We start from the raw sequence: 22,370 nt of genomic DNA on the forward strand, positions 1-22,370 counted from the left end.
CTTTTCCAAACCGAAGCTGTACTAGAAAAATAGACTATAGAAAACCCCATCGAGACGAGCAAACGGTAGCCGCGGCCACTTTATATACACTGTACTAAACACTAAATAATTCTTTGGCGGCTAGGCTTTGAAACGCCATCTTCACTTTGCGTCACGGTCATTCGCGTGGCGTACGTTTTCATTTCATAACTTACGCAAACTAAATCACGCAAGGATTCAGTTAAATCGCAGGCCTAAGATGTTGGGACCCAGTTAGTAAAATAACATAACTTGTAAAAACGTGTACTATTTTAAAAACTAGAATTACTAGACTTTATGTTCTTTGGCTGTGGCCTTGATCTGTTTGCCGTTTCAACTGTGTATCGAGTGACGCCTTCTAAGTCACGCAAACCTCTGCATAACACTGAATGTAGTACTTTGGCAACCAGCTACAATCTTGGGCAATTTAAATGAAAAATTAAGACCACCCCTCCCCCATTCCAATGATGAGAAAAATGGTGCGTTTTGGGTATAACGTCAGTTCATCATTGATTGGAGAGGGGGGGGGGGTAGGGTGGTCTTACTTCTTATTTTATTCTGACCGAGATTGTAGCATGCCAAGAACGGGTCAAGGTACATCAAGACAAATAATGATTTTAAAATAGACACGACGTCATGTGTGATGATCACGAGCTGTTTAAGAGAGGTCAGTAGCTTTCACTTTCGAGTTTCCTGATTTCCTTATTGATTGCAAACTGGTCCGTTATTCAGTGTTGCTACTTTGCTGAATTCCTCCAGAATTTTTCGAAACGGTGAGTATACTATAGTTAACATTTCTATTCTTTGTTGCATGTTTTGTCAGATAAACTAAATTAAACGGAATTTGCATGCAGAACACAATCACAATATTTTATCTAACATGTTTTTGAACCAGAGGTGCCCACGAACAATCTATACGTCATATATAAAGAGCGCCCGATCGCAGCTTATCATGAATATTGAATTCAAGGTACAGTTCACTTATAGCGAACAAAAGATTCCAATTAAATTCCATCGGTAACTGTTTTTGTTTCCAAAAACAGTCGCTTGTGGATAGCGAAGAAAATCGACGGTCGTCAGCCCTTGCTGCGACCGAAAACTGAGACGTCGAGAAACATATCATATACCTACTATGCATACTTGTCATATGCATAGTAGGTTTATGGAGAACTTCTTTCTATAATTCGCCGTTCTCTAATCTCCGTGTCGAGAAAGAGGGACGAGACTGATCGCAAATCGAATCCAGTGGTCTACTGAAGAGCATTTTTCTGTTTATGTGATTTTAACAAACAAATCGATTCGCGAAGCAGTCAGAGGAAAAAATAAAGCCTTTAGAGTCTGTAAGCGTTCTCTTGGCGCAAGCTCGATTTTGACTTTTTTAATTTACAGAAAACAAAAACGGCTACAAAAATTTTAGATATATAGACAAATAAATTTCTGTACATAATAATTCCCCAATAAGGTCAAAGGCTCTGTGCGCAAACCCGTCGATTTCCCAGTGGATGATGATTGACATGTGTGCTTACGGGTTATTCTCAGAGTTATAAGAGTTACCATATTGACCTCTGGCGATACTTGTTATAACAGCAGTCTTTTAAAAAAAAAAAAAAAAAAAAAAAAGAAGAAAAAGGAAAAACAGAAAAAGGAATGACTTTTCGTCCATACTATACTACATGAGTTACAAGAACTGGCAGACCTCCGCTACATGAGCTGCATTGCCTTAAGCTTTGGGAAAAGCTCCTGTATACTTTCAATTTTACTGGACACAAAACCTTACTCCAAAGATTTCATATCTGTCACAATCACGCATCGGCCCTTGCTCCTCAGTTTCTTTTTGTTTTGTTATACATCGCTTTCCTTTGGTTTTTCCTATTGTTGACTACCAGCACATTCGGCGATTTCTTTTATTTTAAATGCTTTTCTCGTGGCTGCCTTTTATTAACGCAGCACGTTTTGCAAATTATTCGATAGTGCCTGAACTTGACAGATCTCCAAAAAGAAAAGCAATAGAAATACAAAAAAATGATGGCACACTTTGAGGGATTGATGCTTTGTGATTAACACTGCACAGTTACTTTACATCAACGATCCCATTTGATATCCGATTAATTCGCGCTGTAAATGTCAGTCAGTCATTTTGACGTTAACCACTTCTTCCGCCATGGGAAAGCAATAGCCAAAACAGAACGAGATTTGATCGAATTCTACATTTCATAACCTTTCTATTTAACATTTTACAATAACAAAGCCCCAAAATGGTCAAATGCCTGGAATAAATGAGGGGAAAAGACGCCGTAAACTTGCCGTAAACAAAGATAAGCGGTTTTATTCAAAATGATGCGGACATTGTCAATAGCTTTTCTCGCTTTTTGATTGGCTGCGTAAAAAAGTCCATAAAATTTCATTGGTTAAAAAGTTGACAGTTTGACACCTGAAAGTGGAACTTGAAAGCTTGCATAAATTAAAATTTTATCCTTCTGTACTCTTATTGATGATGAAAATGAGCCAATCAGCGCGCGAGAAATTGGACAGTTATTGTAAAATGATTTAGAAAACAGTCCTAAGAAAATACGCGCGCTGATTGGTTAAAAATCGTGTTTCTATAACTCGATAGAAACACAGAACTAGCACGAGCTGTTGACGTAATGATGGCGCGAGCAAAGAGAATTTACATTTTGACTAAATCAAAGTTAACAAGTTGATTTCTTTTTTTTCGTCGCGGTGTTTTCTAAAAGAAATAGAAAACATGTTTTCCGTGTTTCTATCGAATGATAGAAACACTCGTGAAAGTTTGGGAAAACTCGGAAAAGCTGTGGAAACACTCGCCTGCGGCTCGTGTTCCCACAGCATTCCTCGTTCTCTCAAACTTCCATTTGTGTTTCTATAACTCGATAGAAACACGGTACATGTTTTCTATTTCTTAAATATAGTTTGTGGGGTTTCCTTGAAATCAGCGCACGTATGAATTTTTTTTCTTGAGGACACCTGCGAAGGTTTGGAATAACCTTAACGGTCAACGCACACACATCAAGACTAATACTTACACAATACCTTGAGAGGGCTACTTTTGCCGAAAAGTTTCTTTTTAAACGTAAAGAAAGGTTGCTATAAAATCTACTATTTTCCAAAAACTGCAAGTAAAATCTTAAAACGCGCACGAATTATATTTGGAAAAAAGGTTCTCTAATAAAAGTTAATAAAACAGTTAGGCGTCATAATCCTCATTGCGCGTCGACATTTTGCGCGAAGCGCCTCCATATGTCTCGGAGCTCTTATTACAAGGGTCTCATTAGCACTTTTTGTTTACACTCGATTTCGCAGTTTCGGTTCTCGAATCAATTCGCTCTACCATCCTATCTATCATTCCTTATTGAGGTCATGTGACGTTCTGAAAAAGAAGAGAAAAGTCCTTGGTGCGAAAAAATTGAAGCCAGGACCTAAGAAGAAGACAAAACCCGTACTCTTGCCCCGCTGTTTTCCCCACTTCTCCCAAGCGGTGAAAGTGCCCCTAACCCCGTATGTTGTAATCCTTTGCTGATCGGCCGCGTATAAATTCTTATGACATTCAAGAAGAACTTGGTCTTAATAGTTTGACGAGAAAATAGATGTTGATCAATGCATATTCCAGGCTAAAAGATCAGTTGAAAAATTCCATAAACTTTTTTTTTATTATGTATTCTGTAGAAGTAATAACAAGAAGCTGATCCTTCACACAATTGGCAAGCATGTAAAGAATGTTTTGGCCGAAATTTTATTCTTACACTGTACAAAACACTAAATAGTTCTTTGGCTCTGGCATCTTCACTTGACGTCACGTGGGTGATTCGGGTGCAAACGCAAACTAAATCACGCAAGAATTCAGTTAAATCGCGGGCCTAGGATTATGGGACCCGGTTGGTAAAATAACATAACTTGCAAAAACGTGCACCATTTTAAAATCTAGAATTACTGGACTTTGTGACATTTCTTCGTCTGTGGCCTTGATCTGTCTTGTTTCTTCCGTTTCAGCTGTGTATCGAGTGACGCTTTCCGAGTCATGCAAATCCTCTGCATAACAATGAATGTAGGACTTCAGCAAACAGCTACAATCTTGGACAATTTAAATGAAAAATTCAGACCACCCCTCCCCCCCCCCCCCCCATTCCAATGATGGGAAAAATGGCGCGTTTTGGGTTTAGCTCCAGTTCTTTGATTTGGGGGGGGGGGGGGATCAGGGGGGTCTTACTTCTTATTTTATTCTGACCGATTGTAGCATGCCAAGAACGGGTCAACGCACATCAAGACAAATCATGATTTTAAAATAGGCACGACGTCATGTGTGATTATCACGAGCTGTTTGGGAGAGGTTTAGCTTTCACTTTCGAGTTCCTGACTTCCTTATTGATTGAAGACTGGTCTTTATTGTGTTGCTACTTTGCTGAATTGCTCCTGAATTTTTCGAAACGGTGAGTATACTATGGCTAACATTTCTATTCTTTGTTGCATGTTTTGTCAGATAAACTAAATTAAACGGAATTTGCATGCAGAACACAATCAAAATATTTTATCGAACATGTTTTTGAACCAGAGGTGCCCACGAACAATCTATACTTCATATATAAAGAGCGCCCGATCGCAGGTTATCGTGAAGAAAATCGACGAAGGCGTCAGTCCATGCTGCGACCGAAACTGACGTCGAGAAAGAGGAACAAGACTGATCGAAAATCAAATCCAGTGGTCTCCGGAAGAGCATTTTTCTGTTTTTGTGATTTTAACACAAGAGAATCGGTTGATTCGCGAAGCAGTCAGAGGAAAAAATGAAGCCTTTGTTGTAAGCGTTCTCTTGTCGCAAGCTCGATTTTGACTTCTTTAATTTACAGAAAACAAAAACGGCTACAAAAATTTTAGATATATAGACAAATGAAACAACGAAATTTCTGAAAATATGACTGAATAATTCCCCAACAAGGTCGAAGGCGCTCTGTGAGCAAACCCGTCGATTTACTAGTGGATGATGATTGACATGTGTGGCTTACGGGTTATTCTAGTTATACGAGTTACCATATTGACTTCTGGCGATACTTGTTATAATAGCAATCTTTTTAAAAACAAAAAACAAAAAAACAATGACTTTTCGTGCATACTATACCTAATGAGGTACAATAGAATAAGATCGAAGCGACATCTGCTCGCAGGGTAGCTGCGAAAGATCTTCAGAGAAATCGAGTTTTTTTTTACTGATGAATTACAAACACACAACATGTAAACCATCGGATGCCATTTGAGGTCGCTTATACGAAACAGCAAGGTCGCGTAACGCGCTCTATACAAAATGCAGTCTTAACATTATAGGTAATGCATTGATAGCTGATCTAACGTAAAAATCTATTAATTTTACTAACATGTTGAGCAGAGGATACAACCCTTCAGTAGCCGGCTTCTATTAACTTAGTTTGCCACGAAGACCACGAAGGCGCCTTTTAAACTCAGTGTTTTGGCTGATCTGTCATCCGTAGACAGTTTTCCCCATAATTTGGGTCTTAAATATCGCAGTGAGTGCCTACCGTTTATTACAGAATTACACCTAGGAGTAGAAAAATCAGATTGCTAAAAATTGTACCTGTTCATTAAAAATATTGCAAATACCGTGACTTGGGCATAGCATGTTTAACTTTATACACAAGAATACAAATGCCCTGTAAACGTCTGTTCATCAAGGTTGGCAGCTTGGTTCTTTTCAACAGTTGAGAATAACTAGCTTGCTTTTCATTTTACACTACCCTCAAAACCTCTTTCTTGTAGTCGTTCAAGTTTGCGCGAGTCACTAACTCTACAAAAGTGCCACACTAGGTGACAGTATGTCGCATGAGGACAGCAATTCTATGACTGGTCATCTTGCACGCTGAGTTTACATGTCCAGAAAAAATTTAATCTGGAATCTATTGTTACCCGAAACTGTTTGAGAGTTTCCGCGGCCTTAATTTCCTGATTAGTTATGCAGATCACTGCACTTGCGCTTTCAGAGCCAGTTGTCTTTGTGCTATAACGCCAGTAGACTGGACTCGTACTACCTAGTTGCCTGATTCACACTTGCACTTAGCTTGGATGTGACCGGTTCCTTCTGGTCATAGAAATAATATATCAAATTGTCCAAGGTTCAAGATTTACGTGGGATAAACTATCCGTTAACACCATAGCTAAGTGCAATCTCCCAAGTTTATTTGTTTCCATGGGCTCGAATTTCGTAAGACTAGTAAAGGGATCTCTTCGGCGTTTATTGAAAAGTCGCGATATTTTTTTTTTCGTGCTCTATATCACTTTTCCCGGGTATTACTTATACAGAATACAGAATAAGAAAGTCTAGGAAATTTTCTCTCATTTTTCAGTCTAGAATCTATTGTGATTAACACCGGTTAACATCATTTTTCATCAAATCAGTCATACCAAGAGAAAATTAGGGGACCCTCATTTTCTCTTGGTCATACTGAAAGTCAGTCTTGCATCTCATAGCCGATCAACAGAGAATTGTCGTATTTCAGGCTCAATTACAATTTATCTAGGACACACAAAGCTCTTTACATTTTGTTGTATTCTAGCCCTTGTTTCATAAACAAAGATTACTGTCTGGAACGGATTGCTCTCTTTCTCATTCACAACTTCCGGTCTGTTTAGTATATATAGGGTTTCACAATGCCAGTGACGGGTAAAATTACACTCTATGTTTTTCAAGTGGTATTTCTTAAAATTAAAGTTTACTCTACATTCAATAGTATAAAAACCTGTTCCTTTACGCAGTCGACCAGCATGTTATTGAGGAATATTTTGACCGCAAATTTTATGGCTACAATTCACTTCTCTGAAGAATTCTTTGGCTCTGACTTTTTTCACTTGACGCGTTATGCGGGTGATTCGCGTGACCTATTTTTTCACTTCATGACATCACGCGAACACGCAAGCATTGTTTGTGGGACTTAGGTCGGGCAAAACTTGCAAAAAACGTATACAATATTTAAATCTAGAATTATTTCTCGACTTTGCGACATTTATTTAGCTGTGGCCTGAAACCGTCTTGTGTATCGCGTGAGGTCTTGTAAGTAACGTATTTAGCCAACAGCTGCCGCGAGAAACCTGTTCGAGAATTTAAATCCTAGTAGGATAAAGTACTCACCAGCAAGGTTTCAGACCTTGGTTAATGTTACTGCAAACCTTCGCTGGGCTACTTGTACCGAATTTATTTTTTTTATTTTTTGCAACCAAATTAAAGTCAAATATTTAAGGTAATATTTCCCAAAAATGAAAATAAAATATTAAAACGCGCGCGAGTTATTAAGAAGGAGAGATTTTAAAATAAACCGCCAAGGTGTCATAATCCCCAAAAGGCATGTTAGGCTTTCGAACCTGATAACTCGTAACGTGTAAAAAACCCCGGGAGAGGGGGGTACTCCCAGAAAAATGTGGTGGGAGTCTGCGGCCCGCTTCCCAAAACCCTTACCCTATTTATGACCAAAATCTGAGATTTTCCCCACCCTATTTATGACCAGACCCAAAATTTGTATTTAACAATGCTGACACTAGGTTACTTTACATATGAAGCACTACAAATAAGAGAACTTTGTAACCCTAGAACTTAAAATGAAGACTCTTGTAACTAACTATGTTTATTTTTCTTTCTTGTTGCTGTTGTAATTTGTTTCGTTTTTGAATTTTTATTTAGCGATTCTGCATTTAGGTAACACCAATAAATTGTTGTTGTTGTTGGTACCCTATCTGTGACCGTTGCGGCTGACACAGTTGCCCTAAACATAATTTTTGAAGGGCTTTTGTTTATGGTCTCATCGATAATGATGAAAGAGTAACTTCTTCTAAAAAACATACCCTAAATCCTCGAATTAGCGCCCGGGGCGCTTATTTCAAATTTAGGAGAAGATGGGGGGGTGCTTATTCGAGGGGGGCGCTTAGTCGAGGGGGGAGGGGGCGCTTATTTCATTTTTGCCAAATCGTGGCCTGACATGATCATTTTTTTAATACATCATCTGCGCGTAAACAATAACATAAGCTGTTTATTGACATAAAAGCTGATCCAAAGGTTTTAATTGCGGCACCTTTAGTACTTAACGTCTTCAACGTGTTCACTTAACGTGTTCGCAAACTAAGACAATGTACAAATCTAATACTACATGACGAAAACTATACAATCTTTTGTTGTCTCATTATTCGTCCACAAAATGAGGGGGGGAGGGGAGCGCTTATTCGAGGGGAGGCGCTTATTTTAAACTTCGGCCGATAGGAGGGGCGCTTATTCGAAGGGGGGGGGCTATTCAAGGGGGAAAAGGGGGGCCGCTAATTCGAGGATTTACGGTACCAAAAGACGAGAGTACAAAACCCATACCCTAATTAAGACCCCTATTTGCATACTGTGAAGGCTAGGGGTTCTGTTATTTCATTGGCTGACGGCTTTTTGAGTTGACATATCGCTCTGAGAAGGCGTGACATGTTTACATTTAGAAGGCGAAAACTCGCACCCATTTTGCGAGAAAATCTCTTAGGGAATGTAGAATTGATGATTTTCCGTCAAATTTGGCCAGAACATTTCCCAATTAATAAGGAACTAAACAATGTCGGCGAAATCTTTTATTTTAAATAATTTTCTCGTGTCGGCCTCTAACGTTGGCAGTACGTTTTGCAAATTGTTCGATAATGGAACTTGATAGATCTATTAAAAAAATAACCAATAGAAATACAAAAAAATGCTGACACACTTTGAGAGATTGATGCTTTGTGACTGCACAGTTACTTTGCATCAACAATCACATTTGATATCCGATTAATTCGCGGGAATGTCAGTCGGTCATTCTGGCGTTAAAGTGCCACTGAAACGAAATTTTCGTATGTGAGATATTTGCTAAGTAATAAAGTTTCAACCTTACTTGGAAACACTGCAGGGTTTTTTTTCGCATACGGTAAGCGAAAACTGCTTTTTCAGCCGTTCGAAGTTGGCTGGTTAAGCCCAAAATTGGCGGCCATCTTGGCGCGGCCAAAACAACCTAGTGACGTCACTGGTTGTATTACTCTCATGCCGCGCTGAAAATTTAGAGTGATTATGGGAGAAGGGAATACTGTTCGAAGCCCCCCAAAAAACATCTTAAGGACATCTCAGAGCTGTAAAGCAGATAATAACAGTAGCCTTAGACATGAAGAGGTGGAGAGTCGATCCTGGGGCTTTCCAGTCTATTAATTGGATATTTGCAGGATATTTTATGTAAGCAAGCAAACGAGTGGGAGTTCTTAGATCGCAAAACGATCGCGACTCTTGGTGAAATGGCCACCACTCATTTAAACACTATCTACACTCATAAAGTAAAAAAGACATGAAAACAAGAGAAAGCGGCTTTTGAAAATATTATCCGGACTGCTGCTGCACGAATCGCAGCAACAACGCTTCGAGTTTCGAGTCGCTTCGAGGAAACCGGACGCTTTGTGAGTTTCACTGCGGACGAGATTGTGCTACAGTGACCTTTAGTCCAGTTGTATCTGCTACATCCTACAAGTTATCACAACAGCAACAATTTAAGAAACACTCTTCTTTCACATGAGGGAGCGAATTTAAACTATAAAGGTAAACTAAACTGCCATGACCCTACAGGTATGTTTTCAGGAAACAAGAGAAAGCGTGACAATGTCGGCGGCGAAAGGTGATATATGCAAATTAGTTCAAATTCTGTTTAATAAACCTTCGAAAGGAGTGTAAACTAGTGACGTTTAACGAATTGCTTTGAACTTGGATACCATTAAATGAAGATCATAGACATAAGTACGTGCTAAAGAACTCAAAGTAATCCATCGACCGTGAAATATTGCAATTGGGAGATACGTGTAAAAGAGAAGCGAAATTCCCGCTTTGTTTACACTGATACGTGTGTGGCGATAAAGCAAACCCTGCTGCGGATCACAATTTTCAAAGATACATTTTGTCTACCACAAGAACTCTCACTTATTGGTATCATAAAAAGATGCCCTCTGTGTGCAAAGAAGTACTCCACTCAAAGCTTGTGGACCGTTAATAACTTCGTGATTGTGCGGATGGCTGATGCGCTTACGGCTTTTACTGCAGTAAAGTTGCCGAGGATATATTCGAACCTTGTGTAATAGACCTTAGATGAACGTGAGAATCAAAATCTCAGAACCAGGCTGAAAACAGACGACGAATTATCGTGTTTAGGCTTTAGGACGTGATATAAAAGTTGCCACACTCGTCTTCGAAATCTCCAATCGAGCACTGTTCTAATCTGTAGCATTCATTTTGGTGAATCTACACTCTTTGGCGCCCTCCAACGTTCATGTTATGTATTTCCTGTCAAGACTGGACAGAAATTACAAGGTAGAAAACTAGCAGGTATCGACAATATGAAGAATAAACTTGAATAAATCAAGTGAAAACAAGAGAGAATCTAGAGCGCTTCTTGCGTGAATACAACCAGTGACGTCACAAGGTCCTTAAACTCGGTTCCAGAGCCCAGACACAGTTATGCTCTAAAAAGTCGATTTCAACAGCTAAAAAAAGCACTTTCCGTTAGGATTTGACAGAAATAAAGTTCACCATTATTTTAAGCACGTTTGAAACTACAAATTGGGCTAATAAAAGGGAGAACGAAAATTTCGTTTCAATGGCACTTTAACGACTTCTTCCGCCTTGGGAACTTTCTATTGATATATATATTTTGAGGGGTTTCCTTGAAATTTCAAATTAGCGCGCGTATGAATTTTTTTCTTGAGGACGCCCGCGAAGGTTTGGAGTAACCTTAACCGTCAAGACACGCACATAAAGACTGATAGTTACACAATACCTTGTGAGGGCTACTTTTGTCGAATAGTTTCTTTTTAAGCGTAAAGAAAGGTTGCTATAAAATCAAATATTTTCCAAACTGCAAGTAAAATTTTAAAACGCGCACGAATTATGTTTGGAAAAAAGGGTGTTTTTTTTAAATAAAAGTTAATAACACAGTTAGGTGTCATAATCGACATTTTGCGCGAAGCGGCTTCATATATCTGGGAGCTCTTATTACAAGGGTCTCATTAGCACTTTTTGTTTACACTCGATTTCGCAGTTTCGGTTCTCGAATCAATTCGCTCTACCATTCAATTTATAATTCCTTAATGAGGTCGTGTAACGTTCTAAAAAAGAAGAGAAAAGTCCTTGGAGCGAAAAAATTGAAGCCAGGACATAAGAAGAAGACCCGCTGTTTTCCCATTTCTCCCAAGCTGTGGAAGTGCCCTTAATCCTTAAAAAATGTCTATTTTCTTCCAAACGCACTGATGAAAAAATTATAGTCGTACGATTTTTCTTCGATTTTCTGTGAATTTTCAAAATTCGAGAAAAAAAAAATCGCCACTGGAGTCACCGCCGAGTTATAAGGAGATTGGTTCCGAGCAGGAGCCGTAATCGGGGACGTAGATTTAGAGCGGAAAAACGTAATAAGCATGCGCCAGGTTTGGCTGAACGCCAGGCTCCAAGTTTGAAAAAATGGCACAGGGAGCCCTCAAATCCGTTTAGAATACGAATAAAAGATTTAAAACCTACCTTTATCGCGCGTGTTTTGTGTTTTGTGGCGGTCATTTTGAATTTATAATATGCGGTCTGCTAGTGTGAAGTCTGGAACCGAAATTATGGAAGTCTGGAACGGGCAGGAAAATTCGCAAATTCTCGGGGGTAGCCGATCGCTCCCCGATGATAATAAAGTCATTTTCTTAAACCTCCGAGCAGGCTCCGAGCGATTTCCGTAATTTCGGTTCCAGACCTCACACTAGCAGACCGCGCGCGTATTAAAAATTCAAAATGGCCGCCACAAAACACAAATCACTGGCGACAAAGGTAGGTTAATCTTTTATTCATATTCTAAACGGATGTGAGGGCTCCCTGTGAAATGGCAGGAATTTCCTCAATCGCGTAAACAAAAAGGCTATGGGCTTTGCATGCTTTCCCAATTTTCCCGGTCAGCAGCAACGCTTTAACCTCACTAATGGAAACATAGTGTATTGCTTTTGTGAGGAATCAATTTTTTTCGGACAAAATTAGCCTAAAGAACGTTTCCGAACCCTTTATTTCCCCGCGGTATACAAGAAATTTCGGCGCGAAGACACATTTATTCCACAAACACTCTTTACATATCGCATCCATATAAGGTCATATAAGCACGCCACTGAATGTATAGAGAACCTCAGGCAGAGCCTGTATCTTAAAAGTGAAATGCCGAAAAAAAATTCATGCTTGCCCTAACCCTAAACTTAAGTGTAAATAAATCAACCGAACGACATCCTCGCGTACCTCATTAGCAGTCCGCCGTTCAGTCCCACCATTGCAGCCTGCATTATTACTTGAGCCCGCAAGTAGAGTTCGGGATGTGTAGAAAGCTGCGCAGTACGTTTTTCCGCTTTGAAGGACGAACCCCGTAAGTCTTGGGATCCGCGCGCGCCTATGTTATGGGACAATTTTTTTTATTTTTAGAACAAAGTGCGCTACCCTGACTACATATATCCGCGCGGATCCATACACTTGTCGTGGGTTCTCGCGTGGATGTTGTCATGTTGCGTGATCAAATGGGGAGAGTTGTGACATGCTCTTGCGGAATTTTCACAGCGATGGCAGGGAATTTGGCAGCGAATAAGAACCAGGGCAATTATATGTAGTTTTTTGTTCTGAGTTGATGGAAAAGGTGAGTTTTTACAGGGTCGAAAACAAATCTGACGCGTACAAGTAGCTCATTTGCGTAATGCAGCGCGTGCACTTTCAAGTCTGAGTCAGTGGTGGTCGAAAACTAGCTCCGATACTTTGAAATCAATACTTCTTTCTAGAGCAATATCAGTTCATTTACCAAAAACGAAAGGGATGACATATCTTTTGACTTACGAAACAGCCTTCTCTGGCCGCCATTTTAAAGTAACAACGCAAACGCTTGGAAATTCGAATGTTCTCTATCATAAAACGAAGAACCCTGTCCAGCTCAAACGTTGTATATAAAACCAGGAACTTTCCCGTAGTAGAAAGCAAAGCTACGGCGGGAAAACCGTACTAGCATGCAGAACAGGCGGATTACCGGGCTAACGCGATACACGAGCGCCCGAGCGCAAAGCACGAGGCCGGAAAATTTTTTCTCGCCCCCTTTTTTCGCTAATGCTTTGCGATTTTTTTCTGCCTCCTTTTTCTCTCTTTTTCTTTTTTCGCTATCTCCTACTATTTACTTGCTTTCTATCAGTTGCAAAAGTTTTGGTACTGACCGTTCAAAAGACCTGCAAATGAGACATTGATCAATTATGTGGGTACGGCCTATTTTACGACCAATTTTGCAACAATATTTGAATATTTGTTTTTTCAGTAGCCCTGTCATCACTTAGTCGATGTTCAAAATGGACACACGTATGGAAAGTTCGGTCTCCCCTGAGTTAGTTGTTTATCAAAACAATCTGCTGACGTAAAAATTGAAAACCTTACAATTAGTTCTTTGCCTACCCCACCAAATGTTGACTGACGACAACACTGGGCGCGAAAGAGTTAAGGAATATTTATTATATGGCTGTGCCTCGCAAGGACTGACATGCTACTCTTGCATGGTACACAGACTTAGGGGACTAAAACAACAGAAATCACACTGAGGTCGAGGCTAGACCAAACTAATTAGGGGTATAGAATGGTCCCATTCAATTCAAAAGTGCTCGCAAAATCTGGCCTTGCTCGGATTGCTCGCAAAAATTACATGAGTGCTCTCTTGCTCGTTTTCGCAAAATTTTGTAATTGCTCGCATGCTCAGATGTTGGAGTCTGGACGTTTTTAGCAAGATTTAGATCCCCTTGATCGATTGTGCGTTCACCTACTGACTCGCGTGAAGCTATATCAAACAAGGGATAACTGGCTGTGCTGCTGGGAAAAGTTGAACCGCGATAAGATCATAACTAGCCTCTTCCAGGCGTTCAGTTAGTTGGGGCACAGCGCGAAAAACGGCGCTCGCCATTTTTCGCGCTACGCCCCAACTAACTTAACGTTTGGAAGAGGCTATATCTTAACATGTTGCTTACTTTTGCGCATATTGCCCTGATTTGGAGGTGTCAGCCAGATCGGCGCAAAACAACGTTTCCCTGTAATGAAAGAGAAATTCCGGCTAGCGGAAAATTTACGAGGTTCTCGCTACGTGCCATCTGTATCTTTTTAAGTGCTCGCTACTCGCAAGACAAATTTGATCACTGCTCGTGCTCGCAAAAATAAACGCACTGCTCGCATGCTCGCACATGCTCGCAAAGACCATTCGATACCCCTCTAATTCTTTAGTTTTAAAAATAGATGGGTAACCAGGATAAGACATTTGGAAAAATAGAAAAACGATCTCTGGTTAAAAATTGTTTAAAACGAGCTTTCGACTACCAGTCTGTAGTCTTTAACGAGTAATAGATAGAAAGCGCGAAACATCACAAACCAGGTTACCCTCTTTGGCCCATCGTCTCCTGTATTGGTTCTGCTCTCTATAACACATCCAACTTTCTCACCAACATCCTGGCACCTATCCAGAACTGTAACGGCTACTCTGTCTCCAACTCAAGTGAATTTGTTGACCAAGTCGCCAATCTAGAAATTTCTGATGACGAAGCCATGGTTTCTTTTGATGTCGTCTCACTCTTTACTGCCATCCCAGTTAAGAAAGCTTGTGAATACATCAGAAAAAAACTCAATGAAGATACAACCCTACATCTAAGAACCAGCCTCACTACAGATGATATTGTTTCTCTTCTGGACTTTACTCTCTCAAACAATTACTTCGTTTACAATAACTCCATCTACAAACAGATTCATGGTTGCGCAATGAGCAGCCCTGTTAGCCCTGTTAGCCCTGTTGTTGCAAATCTCTGCATGGAGATAATCGAGGAAACAGCCATCACTGCCTCCTCGACACCTCCAAAAATCTGGAAGCGTTACGTCGACGATAGTTTTGTTATAATAAAGAAACATTCTGTCGCATTCTTTCATGATACTCTTAACTCAATTGACCCAAAGATAGCCTTTACCATTGAACCTGAGAATAATGGACAGATACCCTTCTTAGACACCCTGGTATCCAGGAACAACGGCGTCATAACCATGGATGTTTACAGGAAATCTACTCACACAGACCGATATCTGGATTTTTATTCACACCACGAAATGAAACACAAGCTGAGTACTGCCACCACTCTCCTGAATCGTGCTTCTTATCTCCCAAGTACCCCCGAGGGAAAAGCGAAAGAATTAATCCACGTCACTGATGCTCTGAAATCGAACAGCTACCCACTATCGGTCATATCTAACATCTTGAAGAAGAAACCACCCCCGGCAATCACACCATCTCCAGAAGAATTGGTAGGAAAGTTCTTTGGATGGGCTGATCTTTCTGACTTACACGTTGGCTTCGCAGTTTTACCTTACATCAAAGGCCTAACTGAACCTCTGTCACGACTTCTAAGAAACAATGGAATACAAACTACAAGCAGACCCCTTAAGACATTACAACAAGAATTTGTTTCTCCGAAATCAAGACCACCCGCGGAACTACAAACAAATGTCGTGTACAAGATCCCATGCGCCGATTGTCCGTAGAGTTATATCGGCGAGACTGGTAGATGCTTACAAACAAGGAAGAAAGAACATATTAGAAACACAAAAACCTTTAAAAAAGGTTCCAACATTGTCGAGGAAAAGGTTGTTGTTATTCATCGTGGTAGATGCAATAATAAAGTGTATTATCGTTTGTCTCACGATGTAGTCACTTGAGACGTAGATCGCGACGTTTTGACTGCTTACTGCTAGTCTTCTTCAGGCGATGAGGTCGACTGATTGCACGTTATCATTTATATCACAAAGGTCGGCTGTGATTGGTGCATTTCGATCCTCCTATTGTTCCATTGTTCCGGCGAGTAGCTGTTCCCTCAGTGGTCCGCTGTTGTATCGTTCTCCTGTTGTTGTGTTTCTTGATCGTGGGTATCCATGCTTCAGGAATTTCAATTCCACTATCCCTGTTGATGTTGTTAGGGTGAAGTCTTATGTGAACAGCTTCCTTGACCCTACGTGTGTACCAGTGAGGATCTCGATCAATAAACTTGACCTCATTCCAGATAGGATAGTGGCCGGTCTCGTGGGTGTGTTCAGAAACGGCGGAGGTCTGGGTACGGGCGAGTCATATATCCCTGTCGTGTTCTTTGATCCTCTCCTGCATAGATCTCCCTGTTTCCCCGATGTAGACTTTGCCGCACTCACAGGGAATCCTGTAGACAACACTATCTTGTTTAGCCGGGTTGACGGTGTCCTTTAGTCACACTAAGTGTGACCGAAGTGTCGTGTCGGACTTAAAGACGGTGCGAATGCCTTGTTGTTCTAGGCAGCGGCGGAGAGACTCCGAAACTCCTTAGGTTCCAACATTGCTTCACATGCTTGGTTGAACGACCATTCCATCGACTTTGACAATGCACGAGTGATTGACAAGGGAAATTTCCGTGTTAGAAAAACTTTGGAATCCTGGCACACAGCAATTACGAACCATGCTGACAATAATGCGAAACAATTACCAAGACAATATTCAATTTTATTTTGAACCTCACATTAGCATTTTGTACTCGCACACAAGCATTTCTATTGTTTTTATTATAATTTTGTTTTTTCACACTTTTCTTAGTATATATTTTACGTTCGCGCTTTCTATCTACTACTCGTTAAAGACTACAGACTGGTAGTCGAAAGCTCGTTTTAAACAATAATTAACCAGAGATCGTTATTCTATTTTTCCAAATCTCTAGTTTTAGTTTCCTATTCCCGGCTCCATGTCAGAATTTATCGGCCTATTGAACCAACTACTGTCTTTCAATTAACAAAGAGAAGGAAAATTGGAAAAGTAGAAAAAATAGAGTAATTGAAATCTCCAGCTAGCAATCGATCACAGAAAGGTTCTAATTGGCGAATAATACAGTTTCTTTTCCAACAAAGGGCTGAAGACAAACAGAAGGTGACACAAGCTGAAAATGGCCGCTGTTGCAATAGAATTCACAGAAGAGCAATTGAACTACTACAGAATTTGTTACGTTGTCACTGACATAATAACTGAGGGTCTCCGATCAATCTTCAAGCAAGAATGGGATTATCGCTACAAGATGACGTTTGGTGAATGGAACGATGAGCCTAAGAATGGAATGGACTTCAAAAATGGGGAGTCTCCGAGAAACCAGAGGAGAAATGCCAAACTCCTAGCTACCATGATTAACGGAGACAGAGCAGAATGGGATTGTACCATGCTTTTTTACGCCATTCTTTTCTCTGACTGTGTCGGCCGTGGTCTCAATCCAATAATCAAATCAAATGTAGATGATCTTAGGCAGTTTAGGAATGAAGAGTTTGCTCACATGCCGAAAGGTTACCTCTCGGATTCAGACTTTCAGATTGCCATTGGTAAAGTTCATGCTGCATTTCAAGGGCTTGGTCTCTCTATCTTGCAAATTCAAGACATCAGAAATCAGAGAAGTTTTCCAATAGAGGAGCTAAGAAGGGTCTCGAGAAAGGTTGATGACCTAAGACAGGAACTTCAAGAAAAGGAAAAGAACCTTCAAGAAAAAGGAAAGGAACTGCAAGAAAAAGGTAACGCACTGCAAGAAAAAGGAAACGAACTTCAAGAGAAAGCAAAGGAACTTCAAGAAAAAGAAGAAGAACGGCAGGTCCTTGAAGATCAGTTACACAAAGAAATTTCGTCCTTTTGTATTCTCCCTCCTACACCTTCCCACGACGTTGCAAGTCGCGATTTTGAAGTGGCTGAAATTATGCAACAGCTCAAACAGCTCAAAAGCACTAATGAAAACAAATTAAGTCTTCTGTACATCTCCGGGAATCCTGGAAGTGGAAAATCTCAACTCGCCGGCCTGGTAGCTAAGCGATTCTTTGACGAAGGTAAAGAAATTCCGTGTGCTACTTCATTTGTGATGACACTGAATGCTGAAAGCCTAGATACCCTTCTGGAATCGTACGTCTCTTTCGCTCGACGACTCAAGTGCCCAGAATATGCAGTTACAAACTCCCTTAACTCCAAGGATCGTACGACAGAAGAGAAGATCACTAATCTGAAGACGTTAATTGGCACAAAAATCGACCTTTACACGTCCTGGCTACTGGTGGTCGACAACGTCACTAGCATATCACGCGTGCATGCTCATTTACCGGAGTCTGGAAATGAGCAGTGGTTAAGGGGCCAATTGTTAATCACAACACAGGACACTGCGTCTATCCCTTTAACGAATTCTTTCATCGAACACATCTCAGTTAGCAAAGGTATGAAGCCTCGCGACGCCAGTCGTTTATTAGCACAGCTTTCTGGTATAGATGACAGCGAGAAAGGAAAAGAAGTTGCGCAAGTACTGGACTACCAGCCTCTTGCCTTGGCAAGCGCCGCCACCTATGTCAGACAGGTTCGGCAGAACAAGGCAACGTCTTATTTTGGCTGGAACGACTACCTGGAGAAGCTTAGCAAGGGTCAGCGAGGTACTACTGAGACAATCCTTGCTACGACTAATCCAAGCTATCCAAACTCCATGAGTAAAGCAACAAGACTGGCTGTTGAAAAGGCAATGACGTCCGACAAAGTGATACATCACACGTTCAGTCTCCTCTCGGTGTGTGCAACAACACCATTAAGTCTAGACATCGTGATCAGATACATTCTCAACGTTGATGACGAAATTAAAGATAAAGAAATGGTTGCTATGACAATTCAAAGGTGCTCACTACTATTATTTGGGGTGGAAGAGGAGGGTAGGGCCTGCATTCGAGTACATCAGATAGTGATTGATGTCATAGATTCTTTGATTAGAGGTTTCCCAAAGACTCAACAACTTCAAACTGTAGATGTCACCGTTAAATCATTCATCCAGTTCGTAGAAGACGACCTATCAATAGGGTGGTTCGACCGCGATTCTCGTAAATACAGCAAGCACCTTGTCCCTCATTTAAGGACCTTGATTTCCAAGAATGAACATTTCTTTCGTGAACGAGATATTTCTCAAAACCCCAAAAGCAGTGTAAGAAATGTTCAGAATGATCTGTCTTCATTTACAAAACTCGGGAAAATGTGTTTGACTCATAATGTACTCGACGCAGCAATGAAGTACTTTGACCTAGCGCTACAATTTGCTCAGCGTCTTGAAGAATGTGATCATGACAAATACGTGGCAGAATGTTACAGTAACCTAGCTGCTGTACACCACACCCTTTGTGACCTGGAGAGGGCAAAAGAGTATTATGTACGTGCACTTACCATTCGTCTGGAAAAGCTAGGCCCTGATCATGTTGATGTCGGAACGAGTTGTAATAACCTGGCTGCTGTGCACTACGACCTGGGTGACCTGGAGAAGGCAAAAGAGCACCAGGAACGTGCACTTACCATTCGTCGGGAAAAGCTCTGTCCTGATAATCTCCATGTCGCAACGACCTACAATGACATGGCTTTAGTACATCGCACCCTGGGTGACCTGGAGAAGGCAAAAGAGTACCAGGAACGTGCACTTACCATGCGTCTGGAAAAGCTCGGTCCTGATAATCTTGATATCGCAACGTCCTACAATAACCTGGCTTTAGTACACCACACCCTGGGTGACCTGGAGAAGGCAAAAGAGTATTATGAACGAGCAATTGTCATTAGTCTGGAAAAGCTCGGTCCTGATAATCTTGATGTGGCAAGGTCCTACAGTAACCTGGGTTTAGTACACCACACCCTAGGTGACCTGGAGAAGGCAAAAGAGTACCAGGAACGTGCACTTACCACTCGTCTGGAAAAACTCGGTCCCGATCATCTTCATGTCGCAACATCCTACAATAACCTGGCTTTAGTGCACCACACCCTGGGTGGCCTGGAGAGGGCAAAAGAGTATTACAAACGTGCACTTACCATAAGCCAGGAAAAGCTCGGGCCTGATAATCTTGATGTGGCAACGTCCTACAATAACTTGGGGGAAGTACACCGCACCCTGGGTGACCTGGAGAAGGCAAAAGAGTATCATGAACGTGCACTTACCATTCGTCTGGAAAAGCTCGGTCCCGATCATCTTGATGTTGCAAGGTCCTACAATAACCTGGCTTTAGTACACTACACCCTGGGTGGCTTGGAGCAGGCAAAAGAGTATTACAAACGTGCACTTACCATAAGTCAGAAAAAGCTCGGTCCTGATAATCTTGATGTGGCAACGTACCACAATAACCTGGGGGAAGTACACCGCACCCTGGGTGACCTGGAGAAGGCAAAAGAGTATCATGAACGTGCACTTACCATTCGTCTGGAAAAGCTCGGTCCTGATCATCTTGATGTTGCAGGGTCCTACAATAACCTGGCTTCAGTACACCACACCCTAGGTGGCCTGGAGAGGGCAAAAGAGTATTACAAACGTGCACTTACCATAAGTCAGAAAAAGCTTGGTCCTGATAATCTTGATGTGGCAACGTACTACAATAACCTGGGTTTAGTACACCGCACCCAGGGTGACCTGGAGAAGGCAAAAGAGTATCATGAACGTGCACTTACCATTCGTCTGGAAAAGCTCGGTCCTGATAATCTTGATGTTGCAAGGTCCTACAATAACCTGGCTTTAGTACACCACACCCTGGGTGGCCTGGAGAAGGCAAAAAAGTATTACAAACGTGCACTTACCATAAGTCAGAAAAAGCTCGGTCCTGATAATCTTGATGTGACAACGTACTACAGTAACCTGGGGGAAGTACACCGCACCCTTGGTGACCTGGAGAAGGCAAAAGAGTATCATGAACGTGCACTTACCATTCGTCTGGAAAAGCTCGGTCCTGATAATCTTGATGTCGCAACGTCCTACAATAACCTGGCTTTAGTACACCACACCCTAGGTGGCCTGGAGAAGGCAAAAGAGTATTACGAACGTGCACTTACCACAAGTCAGAAAAAGCTTGGTCCTGATAATCTTGATGTCGCAACGTACTACAGTAACCTGGGTTTAGTACTTCGCACCCTGGGTGACCTGGAGAAGGCAAAAGAGTATCATGAACGTGCACTTACCATTCGTCTGGAAAAGCTCGGTCCTGATAATCTTGATGTTGCAACGTCCTACAATAACGTGGCTTTAGTACACCACACCCTAGGTGGCCTGGAGAAGGCAAAAGAGTATTACGAACGTGCACTTACCACAAGTCAGAAAAAGCTCGGTCCTGATAATCTTGATGTCGCAACGTACTACAGTAACCTGGGTTTAGTACTTCGCACCCTGGGTGACCTGGAGAAGGCAAAAGAGTATCATGAACGTGCACTTACCATTCGTCTGGAAAAGCTCGGTCCTGATCATCTTGATGTTGCAAGGTCCTACAATAACCTGGCTTTAGTACACCACACCCTGGGTGGTCTTGAGCAGGCAAAAGAGTATTATGAACGTGCAGTTGCTATTAGTCTGGAAAAGCTCGGTCCTGATAATCTTGATGTTGCAACGTACTACAGTAACCTGGGTTTAGTACACCGCACCCTGGGTGACCTGGAGAAGGCAAAAGAGTACCAGGAACGTGCAGTTACCATTCGTCTAGGAAAAGCTCGGTCCTGATAATCTTGATGTCGCAACGTCCTACAATAACCTGGCCTTAGTACACCACACCCTGGGTGACCTGGAGAAGGCAAAAGAGTATCATGAACGTGCACTTGCCATGCGTGTGAAAAAGGTCGGCCCTGAACATTGCGATGTATTAGCTGTTCACCGTAAGTTAACCCAGCTTCAACAGATGATGGAGAGTATGTCCCGAAAAAACCATGTTCATCATACTTGTTATGTATGTTACACAGCACTTTGAACTGATACACTGGTTCTTGTTAGGTTTAAGGTTACAAGTTGTGCCCGTATCTAGCTAGGGAATGTGAGGCGGGGATGACTGTGTTGACTTTTCTATAAAGGACTCAGATAAATGCGACAATTATTAAAGTTTGTAAATTGTTTATTTGCAATGGTTATGATGCGCGTTTTAGGGGAGTTGCACTTGAATACACATTTGAACACATTTCAGCGCTATACTCTCGTTGTCTTTTCGCATAACCAACGGGAGTTTTTTTTTTTTTTTGCCTTTTTTTCTTACTTAATTTTTCGTTAACTTCATTTTAATTTCAAAATAGAGGCCTTATGTGACAGCTAGTCACAAAGTATATATCGAATAATTCAGGAATAACTCCCCCTTAAACTGTTTGTTATGACATTCTCTTTTAAAACGTTGCTGATAAATCATAACATTCACACGTTGTAGGTAAACGCATGCGCATGAGTTTCATTTTTTTTATCGCTAGCACGAAATTGCAAATGAAGTCATCTTCCATGCAAGGGAAAAT

The 22,370-nt window shown here is 41.2% G+C and overlaps 3 protein-coding genes across 4 annotated transcripts in view; all 3 read left to right on the plus strand.

Moving 5' to 3' along the window:
- Positions 1-22,370, plus strand: part of LOC145486931 (aspartyl aminopeptidase-like) — a 104,240-nt gene that overhangs the window by 17,575 nt on the left and 64,295 nt on the right. The window lies entirely within an intron of this gene.
- Positions 558-21,683, plus strand: LOC145486651 (uncharacterized). 2 transcript variants are annotated; one of them, XM_081465354.1, is made up of 2 exons: positions 558-791; positions 16,994-21,683. In XM_081465354.1, exon 2 carries the CDS (start codon positions 17,029-17,031, stop codon positions 21,598-21,600), a length of 4,572 nt encoding a protein of 1,523 aa, XP_081321480.1. In that variant the 5' UTR covers positions 558-791; positions 16,994-17,028; the 3' UTR covers positions 21,601-21,683. The 2 variants fall into 2 exon arrangements, with proteins under 2 accessions (XP_081321480.1, XP_081321479.1); XM_081465353.1 differs by lacking the exon at positions 558-791 and adding an exon at positions 15,617-15,692 and having other exon boundaries at positions 16,423-21,683.
- The window catches only part of LOC145486727 (uncharacterized), a 58,498-nt gene continuing 40,272 nt past the window's right edge, over positions 4,145-22,370 (plus strand). Inside the window, exon 1 of the mRNA XM_081465442.1 lies at positions 4,145-4,463. The gene's annotated coding sequence lies outside the window, so the exon portion shown is untranslated. The remainder of the gene's footprint in view (positions 4,464-22,370) is intronic.

This window comes from Orbicella franksi, chromosome 5 (genome assembly GCF_964199315.1).
Source record: "Orbicella franksi chromosome 5, jaOrbFran1.1, whole genome shotgun sequence".
Classification (NCBI taxonomy): Eukaryota; Metazoa; Cnidaria; class Anthozoa; order Scleractinia; family Merulinidae; genus Orbicella; species Orbicella franksi.